The sequence below is a fragment of the Hippoglossus stenolepis genome, chromosome 8 (genome assembly GCF_022539355.2).
Source record: "Hippoglossus stenolepis isolate QCI-W04-F060 chromosome 8, HSTE1.2, whole genome shotgun sequence".
NCBI lineage: Eukaryota > Metazoa > Chordata > Actinopteri > Pleuronectiformes > Pleuronectidae > Hippoglossus > Hippoglossus stenolepis.
In genome coordinates, this window is record NC_061490.1 from 7,423,978 (window position 1) to 7,438,585 (window position 14,608).

Here is a 14,608-nt window from a genome sequence, read left to right on the forward strand (position 1 = left end):
ATAAAGACGTACTTTTATAAGGATCAAGCAAAAAAAAAAAGTTCCACTCCCCCTACCTTCTGAATCCAAAATCTTGAACCAATCTCATTGTTCATTGAGAAACTACGAAATCCCTTTGAACAGCACACAGATGTTACCAACTATACCGTGGACAAACATTTCCTCCTCCACAAAGCAGGCAATTTCCTTCTCAGGAATAGGTTTAGTTTTTTACACAATCTTTTCAAAGTCCTGATACTTACGATGATGTGGTGCTGATGAGCCAAAACATTAATTATTTTGTTATTTGTGAGATCTATAGCATAGCTTAGTTACAAGTACTTGTTAAAGATAACTTAACAAGATGCTCCAGAGTTTAATGGAGGCAACAGACTAATCTTTATTTCCCCTGTAAAATGAAACTATAATTTTGACTTTACTGAATGATAAATAAATAAAAATAAAATAAAAGAGGAGTGCACATATTCCAGTTAGATGTACATATTATTTACATTATATTTATGTATGTTTTGAAATGTTTTTATGGATAAAATAAAAAAAGGGGAAATAGCATCTTGTTCCAAAATAAATGAATCAAAAACAGGCTGCTAAATGAGTAAACCGAAAAGGAAAACGAGCACCGCGAGGGCGGTCCTCTGTGTTTGTGATTAGAAAGATTAACTCCTCCCGCCCGGGGTGTCGAGGCTTGAGGTAACGGGCTCACCCCAGACACCCAGGAAGTGACAGCAGTGGATCAAAACAGAAACAACGGAGGGTCGCTGCGTTTCCTCTCCGAGCCCAGGTTCTGTGTTTATTTTGTTTATTTGAGAGTCCAGCTCCTCAGCTGCACTTCTGTGGGCTTCACGATGTCGTTCACCTCCGACAGACGAACACTCAGCCCCTCGCTGTGGGCTGCCGTCGCTGTGCTGTGTGTTAGCATCGCTAGCCTGGGGGAATGCTACCAACCTACTCTAACACCAACAACTGGTAAGTTGACGAATACTTTGATAAGTGGCGCCGACATTTTACAGTCGGCTAGTTCCAGCTTGTTGACAAGAGACTTTGACGTTAATTCTTCAGTGTTGTTTTTTTTAAAGTACGTCACAGTTGGATGTGGCTGTCTTGGCTCTGCGTCACTTTCTGTGGGTAAAGTTTCTATTCGTGTGTTTCAGCCTGCTCCGTCTACAAGAACTGTGACACCTGCGTGCCTCATGCCAGGGTAAGATTACATCAGTGATGTGGGGCAGTATAAGAAGGGCAGGAGCGGACCTTTGCTCGGGTCTGTGTTTATATGGCTCTTTATTTGCCTGCACATTAACATCCTACCACACCAGATTAAACACAATATTCACTTCACATCATTCAGTCAGAACTGCAGCGACAGGGAGGAGGGATTGCATTTTTTTGGATTCATGGTTTGTCTGCCACCAAATCCTCCCTCAAAATGAGCTGCAGTGGACCAATGCCAGCTGTGTGACCACGTTAGGTTCAATGTACTCAACATAATTCTTGTTTGACAACATTTAGATTATTAGATCAGTCATCAGAGATTTAGCTTCTGCTTCTTTTCACAAGCAAGGAGTCATATAATCGCCATATCATCCTGTTCAGTTAAATCAAGAGAAGATTCAGCAGGTTAATCCCAAAGGAAAATGATGAGTAATTGCAGCCCTATCAGATTTACTGGAAAGAGGAACTGTCCTTGACTATATGTTTGAAAGCAAGAGAATCACATGTCATTCAGTGGTTTAATGTTTTTTTGTTTTTTTGCCTTCACAGTGTCTTTGGTGCTTCTCCACCAACAACTGCTCAGAATACCCAGTGCGCTGGTTGCTGCCCCCAGCGACAGTGTGCCCGCTGTCCCAGGCCCGATGGGGCATGTGTTGGCGTGAGTTGATCCATCAGATTACATCTTACTTTGCAAAGACTGCAGGCAGTCGTCCCACAGGTGGTGAAACCACGACTGTGGGACGACAGGGAAAGCAAAACTAGAAAAGTTTTTAGGAGGAAGCAATTTGACGAAATACTTAAGGCCGGTGTTCTTGGGTACTTTGCCAGGTGTTTTTATGACTGTGGCCATCATCTATCAGTGTTATATTGTCACAGCCGTGCAACATACAGTCACTAAACTTAGAGGTTTGTCGTTCAAGGCAGAGTGTAAAGATGGGTGTGGTCTGACACAGTTAGTAATGAGTACTTATATAATAATGTGCTAATGTCTACTGAGTTCTCACAAGTCAGATTGTCAACACATTGATTATAGGGCTGTGTGATACGACCAAAATCTCATGTACACATGGAGGTAATTTCCTATCTAGATAATGATATTTACCCTTTATGCTTATTTAGAGCATTTGATTGTGTGTCCACACTGTTTGACATGAATCTTGCCCAGTTAATGAAATATGTTTATGGAATTTTGAGTCTGCTGCAGTAAAGAGTAATTTTGGATACAAATTTAAATAATTGATAAAATGATAGATGGAATAATATGAAACAATATACATTTGAAATCCTCTCATAATTATCCGATTAATTATTATGACCCTTTTTGTTGGGCGTTGCAGCTTGTGTGATCACATATCAGGATATCTTCAGGAAGTGTAGAGAGCAACTACACTGGTGCTCTTCACTGGATGTTTCCAGAAAATAGCAACATGAAAAAGAAAACTGCTTAGATTGTTTTCCTACAAACTTCCAATAACAGCACAAGATTAAATAACCTGTTACCTCTCTTGAACATATGCTTCCAGTCAGACAGAAAATATATACGGATATATAGATCAAACTGTGAAGACACCAGTCTCTCCGTGCTCTTAATTCCACTTTAGCTGCAGTGATATGAAAGTTGTGGCCACTTCTGCAAAAAGGAACTAAAACCACCAGGGATTTAAAATACCCTAATTTGAATGGACTCTGTGTGTGTCTGTTCAGCCAGTTCAGCTTTTCTCTATAACAACCGGTTAATGTTTGCATGTGCAAATAGCAGCATCAATAATTGAGGATTCAAACATCACCACACAACTGCAACTGCTGTGAAAACAGTGTTTCCCATTATGTACCCAGACTGTGGTCGTCCATCACAATCTTAATTGTCCTGCCACAGTCAAATATGTGTTCATAAAACTTTATTTATAAGTCAAAATTCTGTTTGATAATGAACATCCCTTAAAAAAAATGGAAGATTTGTTTCCATTAAATCCAGATGGTAGAGGACTGAATTCCATGTACATTTAACACATAACACATGGCAGTCACAAATTATTCTAGGTTATGGAAAGCTATTTGTTTTTATTGTACAATAAAGTCAGCAGTGTGGGAACAATTTGGTTGAATATTTACTCCCTTAATGCAAACAAAGGACGACATTGAAGTCCAGTTTCGTTTTTCCAGATACAAGGTCTTGAATGTGCTCCAACAGAGTTATGAAAACATGGAGAACTACATATACTTTACAGAAATAATAAATTATAAATGTACTTGTAAGAATGGTCTAAGTTTCCAACCTTTTTTAATTTGCCCATAATGTTTCTGCTTTCTCTGTAATATTAACCAAGTGCCTTTGCGCACAACAAAAAGAGTTTGTGCTTTATCCATGTGCTGACAGGTGGAATTTCTGAGAAAATATTAATATTAGAACAAATACTGTAGATTATGTTGCTCGGGTAACGAAAATCCACAATGCCTTACAAAGTCAGTGAACTAATTTGCGTTCTTTGTCTCACTGTGGTAACCCTCACTGCTGATAGATCCAGTGCGTTACCACTGACTCGGCAAAGTGAGTACTTCAGACTATTACCATCAAAAACTGGTATAAGTCTCATGCTCAAGGGATTTTTGGCTTAAAAAAAAAGTGTTTTTCATGTCCCACTTCTGCTTTCACTGGATTTGGAATTGAATCAGGCGATAACTCGCAGTGTTGCAGAGAAGGCAGCAGGTGGCGCCATTGCCAAACAAGTTAAATGTAAAATGCTATTTGAGTTTATGTGTCAGGTTTCCTTTAATCTGTGTATTACAGCAGAACAAATAGTATTATTATCATTATTAGAATACATAGTGTTATTATAATTAGTAGAGTAAACAGTATTAAATACATGTCTGTGCAAATATTTATTGCTTGCATTCTTGCTTGTTTCAGTAAACTTTGAAGCCCTGATCATTACCATGGCTGTGCTCGGTGGAATCATCCTGATCGGCATTATGGTGTGCTGCTGTTGGTGCTGCCGCTGCTGCTGCTGCAAGAAGCGTGGGTCGAGGTAAGGTTAAATGACAAGTCAGCTCCTGCGTTTCAGTGCAAGTGTTAATCGTATCTTTACTGTGGTTTCTGTTCATTAAAACAAAGACTTTCTAAGCTGTTAAAGAGTGTTACATTTCATTTACAAAGGTAAAGGCAGTAATGTAGTAATGACTTGTTTTTACGTAGGATTTTAGGACTGGCTAGAAAATCCCCAGAACTTTTGATCCTATTCACTATATTATTCGAAATTACTGCTGCGGACACTGGGGGATGCTGACAAAAAATACAAACATTCAATAAAGTCATGCATTTAATCGTTGTATAATTCTCAGCCTTATTGTTCCTGGTTGGTTTACTTTGATATCTTTCATACTTTGACTGGTAAGATAGTGAAACAGTTATAAAATTGCATCTGTGAGGTAAAAAAATACATGTAATTCAACTTTGTGAGCCCTGCTTCAACACTTTAGAAATTATATACCAGTAGGCTATGCTGACTAAGAGTGTAGACGACTTTAGAGTTTACAGCTTCAACACACAGAAACGGAACAGATAAGTGTAATAAAGATTAATTGCAGTGATATTGTAAATAGTACCTAATAAACAGGTGATTTGGGGGTAAATAGGTCATACAAACACCAGTCCTTCTGTGTCAGAGTGTATCATCCTGTGTTACCAAAAATCCGCTCCAAAAGTTAATCGTACGGAGATACTTTCTCAAGTCCTTCCATGTTGTTTAGTTATTTTTTATACACACATACATACATACATACATACATACATACATACATACATACATACATACATACATACATACATACATACATACATACATACATACAGGGGTGAAAACAATACCCTGCTCACGCACAGGGTAAGAATAATGATGATGATGCCTTTGAAAAATATAATCCCTCAAGCAAATGTTGCAGTTTGTGGCTGCGTGTAATTTGTCACATCCAGATAAGATTGTTCTGTGGTTCTATGAACAGCAGTGATCCTGATACTGTTTGTGCCTTCTCATATCTTAAGGCCCGACAGAGATGAGGAGATACTTACCAGGAGGAGAGAGGAGATCAAAAACCGCGCTGAAGAACGGTAAGTCCTTCTCACCAGGCTTAAGAGACAACAGGCTCAAGAAGCACTCACAGATTGTAGTTGTTTATTTAAATACCAGCTTCATATGAAAGTATGTTTCTCAGCAAATAATAACTCTCTAATTTAATGAGCAGAGAGCAGACCAGAGAAGGAAACCCCACAGGTAGAAGGATATTGGATTAAGAGAACATTACCGCTTATATTGCTCTATGCTCGCTGGATGTACAGTACAGTATCTATTGTTTGTTGTGATCTGGCCATGGCAACCCAAATGCATACAGCTAAATGTGACAAAAGAGATTTGAATTTCAAAACTTTTCAGGAATAACAGAGCAACTTTCAGTAAAGTGTAAGGGTCCCATCGTGTTCGTCTGTGTCTCTGTTGTAAACAGATACATAATGTGTCTATCAAAACAAACAAAAAATTTGATTTATGGAAAAAAGAAAAAACCCTATCAGGGAAATGTATAAGGATGAACTGTGCAAAAGTGAGCCAGACCAGTGACTCTATCACAAACTGCAGGTTGATTTAGTGCAACTGAACAAAAAGTTCCAGTGTCCCAGAAAACTATTTAAGATACCAACGTGTTTTTGGCGACATCAACATTTTTTAGGGTGAGTTAAAAAAAAAAAAAAGAGTCTGTGTCTGCAAAATGTTACTGTTGATATATGATATAGTTTTATAACAAATACCTAAAACCAATTTTGGAAAAAACAACTATTCCTTTGCCAGTGGGTTTCATTGAAATCCTGTGTGTTGGCAGATATCTTTATCTTTTTAGTGATTAGTTCAAATGTCTGTTACAAGTAATGTCAGATTATAACGAACAAAAGCGGGCTCATTGTGCTAATACACATGTGTTGCCTGCAAGTGATTTCCTGCAACAGAATAGTTCATAGTGCCCAACAAAAGGCCAATTGTATATTTTGGAGTCAAGCAACTGGTGTTTGTGTGCAGCCTCAGCAAGTCCATGTCCCAGAGGAGGCGCTCAGTGTTCCTCTACTTGCATCTCAAAACGCCAATTGGATCAGCAAGGCTGAGCAGCTGCTCTTTGGTAATGTGGTCATAAATAGAGTTGGCTACATCCTGTGGAGCACCATCCACTGTCAAGGAAACAGTGGTGGTCCCTGCATCGTATAGCAGTGTCTGTCAGTAGACCTGGAAAATCCTCCTCTTCCTCGTTTCCATAAATGTTTCAGCTTCATCTTTCCATTCAGCTTCTGTGTTCTCAGTGCATTTATCCTCCCATGACATGTTGGTAAGCGAGGCAGTCGTGCAGAAATACACACAGAAACTGGTTTATGATCATCACTTGCAGTGCTGGCAATATCACAGTCCCTGTGTGTGTCCGAATGTGTGTGCATGTGCCTGCAAGCTGAATTATCCAACCTCTATGAGCTTTTCTCTCACGTGCAGAATCTTGAGTCTAGTCAGGGTTTCCTGCGGTGAGCAAGATCAAATCTCTGAAGTCAGAGTTAGTGCACTGACCTACATAGACGTGGTTTGTGTTGCGAGCAGGACATTCAGAAAAGATAAGACCCATCATGGGAGACACTATAGCGCATGTCGACACGGCAGCATGAACTCACCGCACTGAGCCCGGGCTGGACGACAGTCTGAGAATCACCGCCACCAATTCCAATGAAACATTGAACCATTTTACTATTTTGAATGCCACATGATCTTGATACTTTTAGAGATAACACTGCCATAAGTGTGCCACAACAAGCGAAACATAATGAAAAGAAGAACAGAGAGAAACCAAAAAAGGTGTACACCACCGGTCACAAAATTAAAACACTATTATTTGTCCAGTTCTTATTTATATTTCAGCAGTTCAAGTTCAGTTAATAACCCAAACCTCAACTGGCCATGTTCATACTAATGTAGGTCCACCTGAGTTTTTCACCTGGATCATGTGTGTGACAACTGCAGTAAGCCGGATGGGCAGCCCGGGAACATAGCTGGTGTATGCACGTAGTGAATATCAATACAGGTATATCCTTTCATCCACTATTTATACTGCTTATCCTGTAAGCTGACATTGGATGAGAGGCAGGGTACACCTCGGAGAAGCATATAGGTAATATAATATATCTAACTTAAAGTATATCATTTGGTTTAGCTACCTTTCTCTCACCCTGCTTTTTTCTCTCCCACTCTCTGAAGGCTGAACATACTTAAACCTGCTTGCCACATAACTCCACTTCATGTATTTGCCCTTCAAAATAAAAGTACTGTGCAGATTTGTGTAATTCTGACTATATGAGATTGCAGCAGTGGCTGTAGATTTACCCGTCGCTGAACTACTACAATTCAAAAAGAACTTAGGCCAGAGGCACGTTCAGGGGTCATACAAGGTCAGAATGTTCTGATAGTAAAGAAGCCCTCAACCAATCTGATTTAGTGAAGCTCATCTAAAAAAAAATATTTTTATTTTGTTTGTTATCAACTGTTGCCTGGTGTCTGCAGTGTATCTGCCACACTCTGGAAGTGATGTGTCTTACTCTCAACATGTGGGAGAAAAGAGCTCAGGGTCTGAATATATCGATGAAACCTTGAAGTCCGAGCAGAACTTTAAACAGCTTCTTGAAGGGAGGATCTCTGTTGCCTCAGTATTTCAATACATGAGTGCTGAAAAAGATTTTGTCCTTCTTTCTCTTTTCTCTTTTGTCATCTCTTCACTTCCCACTTGTTGAATGTTGTCATATGTGGAGGCAGTTTGAACATGTCAGTCAATTAGCTGCCCACAAGCCAGCAGCAGGGGGGGGGGGACAGATGGCAGGCAGAGCTCAGAAACCCTGATTTGTCACAGATCACTACCTGGCCATAAAACACTGACTGATTTACACCCGCTCCTGTGACCAGATGAAGTGAAGTGACCCCCCCTTGAGGTCCAGAGTGGAAAAACCTCCTCCCAAACCTTTGTTAGAAAGTCTGAGTGTGGAGAAGAAGGCCAGGTCAGAGAGTATTGCAGAACACTGCAAAAGACAGATAAAAGCCCCGATGGAGAAGGACCCAAACTGAACTCTAAAAGGTTCTAAAGGAATTCAGAGACTGTGTTTTGCTGCCAGAAAAAATGTTATTTAGAGGTCTGCAAGGAGTGAAAAATGAAGTGAGATTTAGATGCTATTATCCTAAAGGAATGTTTTTTTCATACATGGTTGGCTTTTAAAGAAAAGTTGTGCAAAGTATTTTCCCATGCTCTGTGGTTTGGAATTCTTCATCCTCCATTTTCTCATGTCTCATAATAACACAGCAATAAATTGCGTGTAGAGCTGGATGATACAGCATATCAATACATTATTGATAGTGTGATATGAAGCTATATATCAAATGGAAGTTTTTGTATTGTGATATAAATGTTGTCTTTGTCACAGTACATAATGGACTTGATGGTTGTTCTTGACGACTAATTTGACCAAGTAATCATTATAGCAACATGAATAATAATAATTTCTCTGTTTATCTTTTGGAAGCAAAAGCAATAACTGCAGAAATATCATCAATTTATCACTATCAAGGCATTAAGTGAAAAATGTGTTGTGTCCAGGCCCTGCACTATGAGCATCATATAACTGCAAGCGTAGCTATAGATACAATATGCAGGAGCTGTCGTGTTCTTGGCTGCGGTGTGAGACCATCACTGCTAATTCATCTGCTGTCTGCTGGATGTATCTGAGAAAATGTTAGATGGTTTACCTTAAAATTCTAAAGGCCCCAGGAGATGAATTGTAATCCTTTGTCTCAGTTTCTGCTTTTATCACGTGTAATTTGCCAAATATATATCAAAACAAAAAAACAACATAATATTTATGCACCTAAATCTATATCTTTTCTCCTCCTGAGAAATGGTTTCAAATGTTTGATGACTCATTTTGGATTCGGACGTAATCATATTGCCTCCAATGAAAATGCACTGCCGGCTTCGGATATTGGCTCGAACATATCCAGTATGGCCTCTCTCCAAAGATGATTTGATCATGGTCATCATCTTCCTCCCTCTTCAGTTCATCGGCTAAATCTGGTGGCAAGAAGTCTTCCATAACAGAGAGCAGGCTGTCGTCTGCTCGCTACTGTTTCCCTCCATAGCTTCGTGTTCTCATCAGGAAACATGTTCATTTGCAGAATCTGACTTGAAGGTGCTTACAATGGGTCAGTCAGGTGTAACTGTAGTGCAAAGGGGAGCTGAACAAATGAAGGTGAGATACAAAGTGTATGCACCAAGAATGATCAGTTGATATAAAACCTTTTTTCTTTTTTTTACTGTTTGCTCAAAGGAACTCTGTTTGTTTAGCTTCACTTATCCTCGTGTGAGACCACAATGAGGTTGCTGTAAAAAGCAGACTCTGCTGTGGGTCATATTGAGGGTAACATCAAAACAGATTCACCACGGGTATTTTAAATAGAAAAATCGCTCATTTTATATTGAATTCAAAAGCTCAGCTACTATTCAATCCATCTTCTGCCCATTCATTCTCAAGGGCTGTGGTAAGGTTTTAGGCACATGGGAAATGCAAAGTAAGGATGTATCTAGAGCGCAGTAAACAAGAAAAAAACAACAAAATCGAATTAGCATTCGCTGTCACCACCTTGTGCCTTCAAAACGTCACTCCCCACAGGTACACAGTTTTAAAAGGTACTTGCCACAGTTCTTCTGTCTCTTCATGTGATCTCACACTGACTGATGTTGAGATCTGCGGGGGCCACAGCATCTGTTGCCAGACACTTAGTTCTTGTTGCCGAACATAGAATCTAAACATGTAAACTTTTCATATATTTTGCACCGTACTCATAAATACTCATTCAAGTATTTGGTAAACGTATGTACAGCAGAAGGTTATCTGATATCTATTATGACTTCACCAAAATTCTCAGATGAATGTGTTACCACCTGTCAGTTTTTTTGTAATAACTTATTGATAACCTATAACAGACTGGACCAAATGAACTGGACTACATGTGTACAATACTTTTTGTATGTGTGGAATAAGCAAACTTTAATCCTCCTTTTGTCTTTATTGTGTTTTTTACAGGAAAGTGGACAAAAAGGCGCGGCATGATGAGATCCGCAAGAAGTATGGTATGTATGACCCATGGTTAGATTACGTTGTATTACCCTGTCCACTCCATTCAAACTCTTTAATGATAGTGTGACCTACTCAGTGCACATCTGTGTGCGACGTGTGAACCTGCTGTACTCCAGTTGATCAGTAAGTCGAACACAGTGCAGGATGTACCGCCTGACCTCTGCTCTGCTCGCGTCAGTTTTGTCTCAGATGCATGTTGAATTGGCATTGACTTTCATTTCCATGCACTGTGCCTGAAATGCATTATTCAAGAGTAAATGCCTGGTCCCCGAGCGGGGCGATTCGAATCACGTCCAGGAGAACTCCTGTCTGTTTAATTCAGTTTAGGCACAATGTCAATTTAGGCATAATTTATCATAGGCTAGTGTCAAATGTGCGAGTCCTTATGACTGGGGGCAGGATATATTTTATTTTTTTTGCTTTGCCAAGCACACTTCATGAAACGTCACAATTTCGGTCAGTCAGGTAAACGTCATCTCCTGATGACTCTTGTCCATTAAGATATGACACTTTTAATCTCTTAACTGCCGGTACAAAAGGGGAAAACATTTAACTCTCGCACCTTAACATTAAACAGCACTGCTCTGCTACATTTCACAATTTCCATCAATACATTGACTAAACAATAAATCACTGTAATCCCACTGTGGAGCAGTAGAACAGGTGGGATTGACATCTACAAACAGGTTTGATGAAGAGGGAATCATTTATCTTCAGCTGCTGATGTGGGATACATGTCAGCTGTGTGTGTGGGATGACTTCCCACTGACTGACAAGGCTGTACGCTTTTTATTCTTATTCGTATACGTAATCCACGGTGCTGTTATACATCCTCTGAGGCTAAACGCTCAGACACGTTCTTTACTGAAGCACCAGCTCTCGGTCGAGCATCGCTGAAGTTGGCTGAAGATTCCTTAATGCATGACTACAAGGTTATTCAGCTTAATGAAAAATAGTTTCATGTCAAAATGATCCCGGCAAGGGGAATATGAATTATAGTTGTAGGCATTTTTACACCCAGCGCAATATCAGCTTGTGTAAGACATTTCTACTGGAGTAAATCAATGCTTATCTTGATCCCGCAGACTGAAAGCAAATGTAAACCTTCTGCAGAAATACAGTTTGGTAAAAGTTTGACACAGACATTAAGGATTCAAAATAAAGACTATAGATTTTTCTGCCTTTTATAGATAAAGGCAGAGAAATTAAAAGATCTCCCATCTCTCTCCCAACACATCAGTGTTTACAGGTGTTGGGATATACTACTACCTACATGAGAACAGCTCTGAGCCTGTAGTATGAAATCCAGTGTTGGGTATGAGCTACATGGAAAGTGAAGTGAGATGAGAGATCAGATACTTTACATGAAGCTTCAGCGCACCCATGAGAAATGAAACGAGCTAAGCTCCACCAACATGACAAAAGGTAGTTTACTGCATCGGTAGCTACTTTATTGATGTTATGAAATTGAATCAACTCCATGCCAAATCATTTCTATCTCAGTGATCAATAACTGTCATTCAAACAGATACACAGGTAAAAAATCTCCAGTAGTTTATTAAACAATAACCTGTGATTGTTACTGACACTTGAAAACAAGAACATACAAACATAATAACACTAGAGATTCTTAAGCCCCATAAGGACTGCCATTTTAAATTTGTGCTACATTGTTAATATCCAAAGTTTTAACTTTTAAACACAGGTGAATGTGACACAATGATCAAATTATTATAACTTGAAAATCATAAGCATCGATTATAATGCATGAAATGTCACTGTAAAATGAGACTATAAGATCTGATGAGCAGAATATATAGATTTGATGTGTGCAACGTAGCTATTTATATCATTGCAGTAGAAGAACGTGTAAAAATAACTGAATTTAAGAGCAGTTCGTTTTACATGTATGTTTATGTGCTTCCAATGTATTTCTGAGGCATTAGCATTAGGCTGGAACTTTGATCCCATCCTGTGACCTTGACCTGTGAAGGAATCAATAGTGCAGGTCCCGACCCTGCCCTCAATCAATTTGCCAAGTTGGATTAAAATTCGCTGTGACAGACAGACAGCACTGATTACAATACACCACCTGCTGTCAAAGGACATTTGACACAGGATTAGAGGAGCATGGGATGGAATGGTCGACCTCCCGAATTAGTGGGCGACCTGTTAGCTGGGTCCCTGTTGCTTGCTCTGTGGTGCTTCCACTCTATATGCAGCTTGTCTAAGCACATCACAGGGATGAATATAAAAAAGGAAATGAGATATTCAACAGTTCTTAATTCTTCGTATAGCAGCTTCCACTGACACCTGCAGTCAGCTCCTCCTCAGCTTCCCTCAGCTGTCTTTGTTAAGTCATTCAGCCCAACAGTTGTTTTGTCAGCAGTGTTTCTGCTTTGCTGGGTTCCAGTTTACTTTTGTATCGTCACACACCGTTACTGACGTGGATCGTAACAACACACATAGTGCAACGCCACAGCGAGTACACGTTCAACTGTGTTTCTCTTTCAGATGACTTTGAATCGTGCTGTAGCTCAAAGCTAAAAAAAAACCATCCATAAAACCAGATATTTTCAACACTCAGCGAAGCAACACATTCATGTATTGGAGTTTTATCAATAACAGATGTCTCTTTACTGTATCATCAATATCAGCAGCTGTTGTTTCACATTAACATGAGGGAGAAAGATTCATTGTTCACCCGTTGTACTTCCTCATTCTTACACATTTTAATGGAGAGATCTATTCAGACTGAACACACTGCAGGTCATGGCAAAGATCCCCTTGGGATTTCATCAGGTTTATCCCAGCACGGGCTTTAGAGTTCTGATTTTTCGAAGGGGCCATGAATTAATGCTGAGCCGAGGCGTTTGAAAGATATGAGCAAGGGTGTAATGAAATATGTAGCTGAGCTGCATAATGTGAATGTGAAAGTGGGAATATCACAGTTAATGCTGGTGTTTTTAATTATATTTAAAGACCGTGTCTCACAAGTCCTTCAACTTTACTGAAGTGCAATGTTAAATCACTGTGAAATCATTCTGCTAAATACAGGAGAGCACGAACAAAAATGTTGATGGTCTGATATACTGTAGTAGAAAAAGAGTGAATTGGATAAACAATGTAGTTGCAACAGTTTAAGAGTATATTGTACTGGGTTAGTTTTACAAGTCATTTTATACAATGGATGTTATTTGAACAATGTTTTCTCCGTCTGAGACTCGCTGCCTCAGAGACACATGGAAAAAGTAGCAAAGCTAAGCAGAAGAGCCGAGCACATCATGTTCACTGATGCGTGTCTGTGTTTTCGTTTTGTCTCCACTCTCTCTGCCTCCCGTGTCCTCCGCAGGTCTCATGGGCGACTCGGACCACCCGTACAGCAAGTTTGAGAACGAGTAGAGCAGCTGTCCTGGTGGAGTTCCACAGGAAGCGTTCGGAGTCCGTCTTCGTTTATATCTTGGAGTGATTCCCTTTTCTCACAAAAACCACACACAACTCGACAAATACTGCTGAGTGCCGTCCAGAATGATTCAGTTCAGATACAAATCACCATTTTAAATAAGAAACCTGATGGAAGGAGATTCTAGATTTTATTTTGATTCTCAATGAGGATTGTGTTTGTGTCGGGCGGATGTTGAAGCTTGTTTTTAAACCTGCAAATTTCTTTTTGTGTTCTGAAATTTTGTCACGTGTGTTAATGTAGTTTTATATGGGGCTTTTCGTTTTATAAATGCAATGTTGATTTATGAAATACACAATAATGATTGCACCATAGGTGTGTTGTGACACATGAATAAAATTCTGCTCTTTTAAGAATAAGGTTTTGTTCATCTATAAATAAGAACTGGAGTTTTTTTTGTTATGGTCTGAGCTTTCAGTGCAGACACACTGAACGTCTACTGCTGCTGTGGCCTCCAGTGGTGGAAGTGCACACGGCCATAAACTCAGAATGACAGCAGCATCCACAGGGCACAGCAGAGGACACACAGTGCAGCACAGTTTATCAGCTTCTCCCCTCGGTCCCATGGACCTTGTGACGTCTCACCTGTCTCAGTGACGAGGCAACAGCATCTGAAGGCTGCTTTTATTAAAACTTTAAGTGTTGGTAGCTGGGACAAGACGTGTAGAAATCTACATCTACAGCTGTTTATCAATATTACTTCTTAAACAGTTGTTCCTCAAGGAGGAAAAAATCTGGCT

The 14,608-nt window shown here is 39.6% G+C and overlaps 1 protein-coding gene across 1 annotated transcript; it reads left to right on the forward strand.

Moving 5' to 3' along the window:
• Positions 1-666: 666 nt before the first annotated feature.
• LOC118113990 (pituitary tumor-transforming gene 1 protein-interacting protein) lies at positions 667-14,224 on the forward strand. The gene is made up of 7 exons (XM_035164168.2): positions 667-966; positions 1,152-1,198; positions 1,759-1,867; positions 4,118-4,235; positions 5,249-5,314; positions 10,352-10,398; positions 13,758-14,224. The coding sequence occupies exons 1-7, from the start codon at positions 846-848 to the stop codon at positions 13,805-13,807; spliced, it is 558 nt and encodes a 185-aa protein (XP_035020059.1). The 5' UTR covers positions 667-845; the 3' UTR covers positions 13,808-14,224.
• Positions 14,225-14,608: the final 384 nt, after the last annotated feature.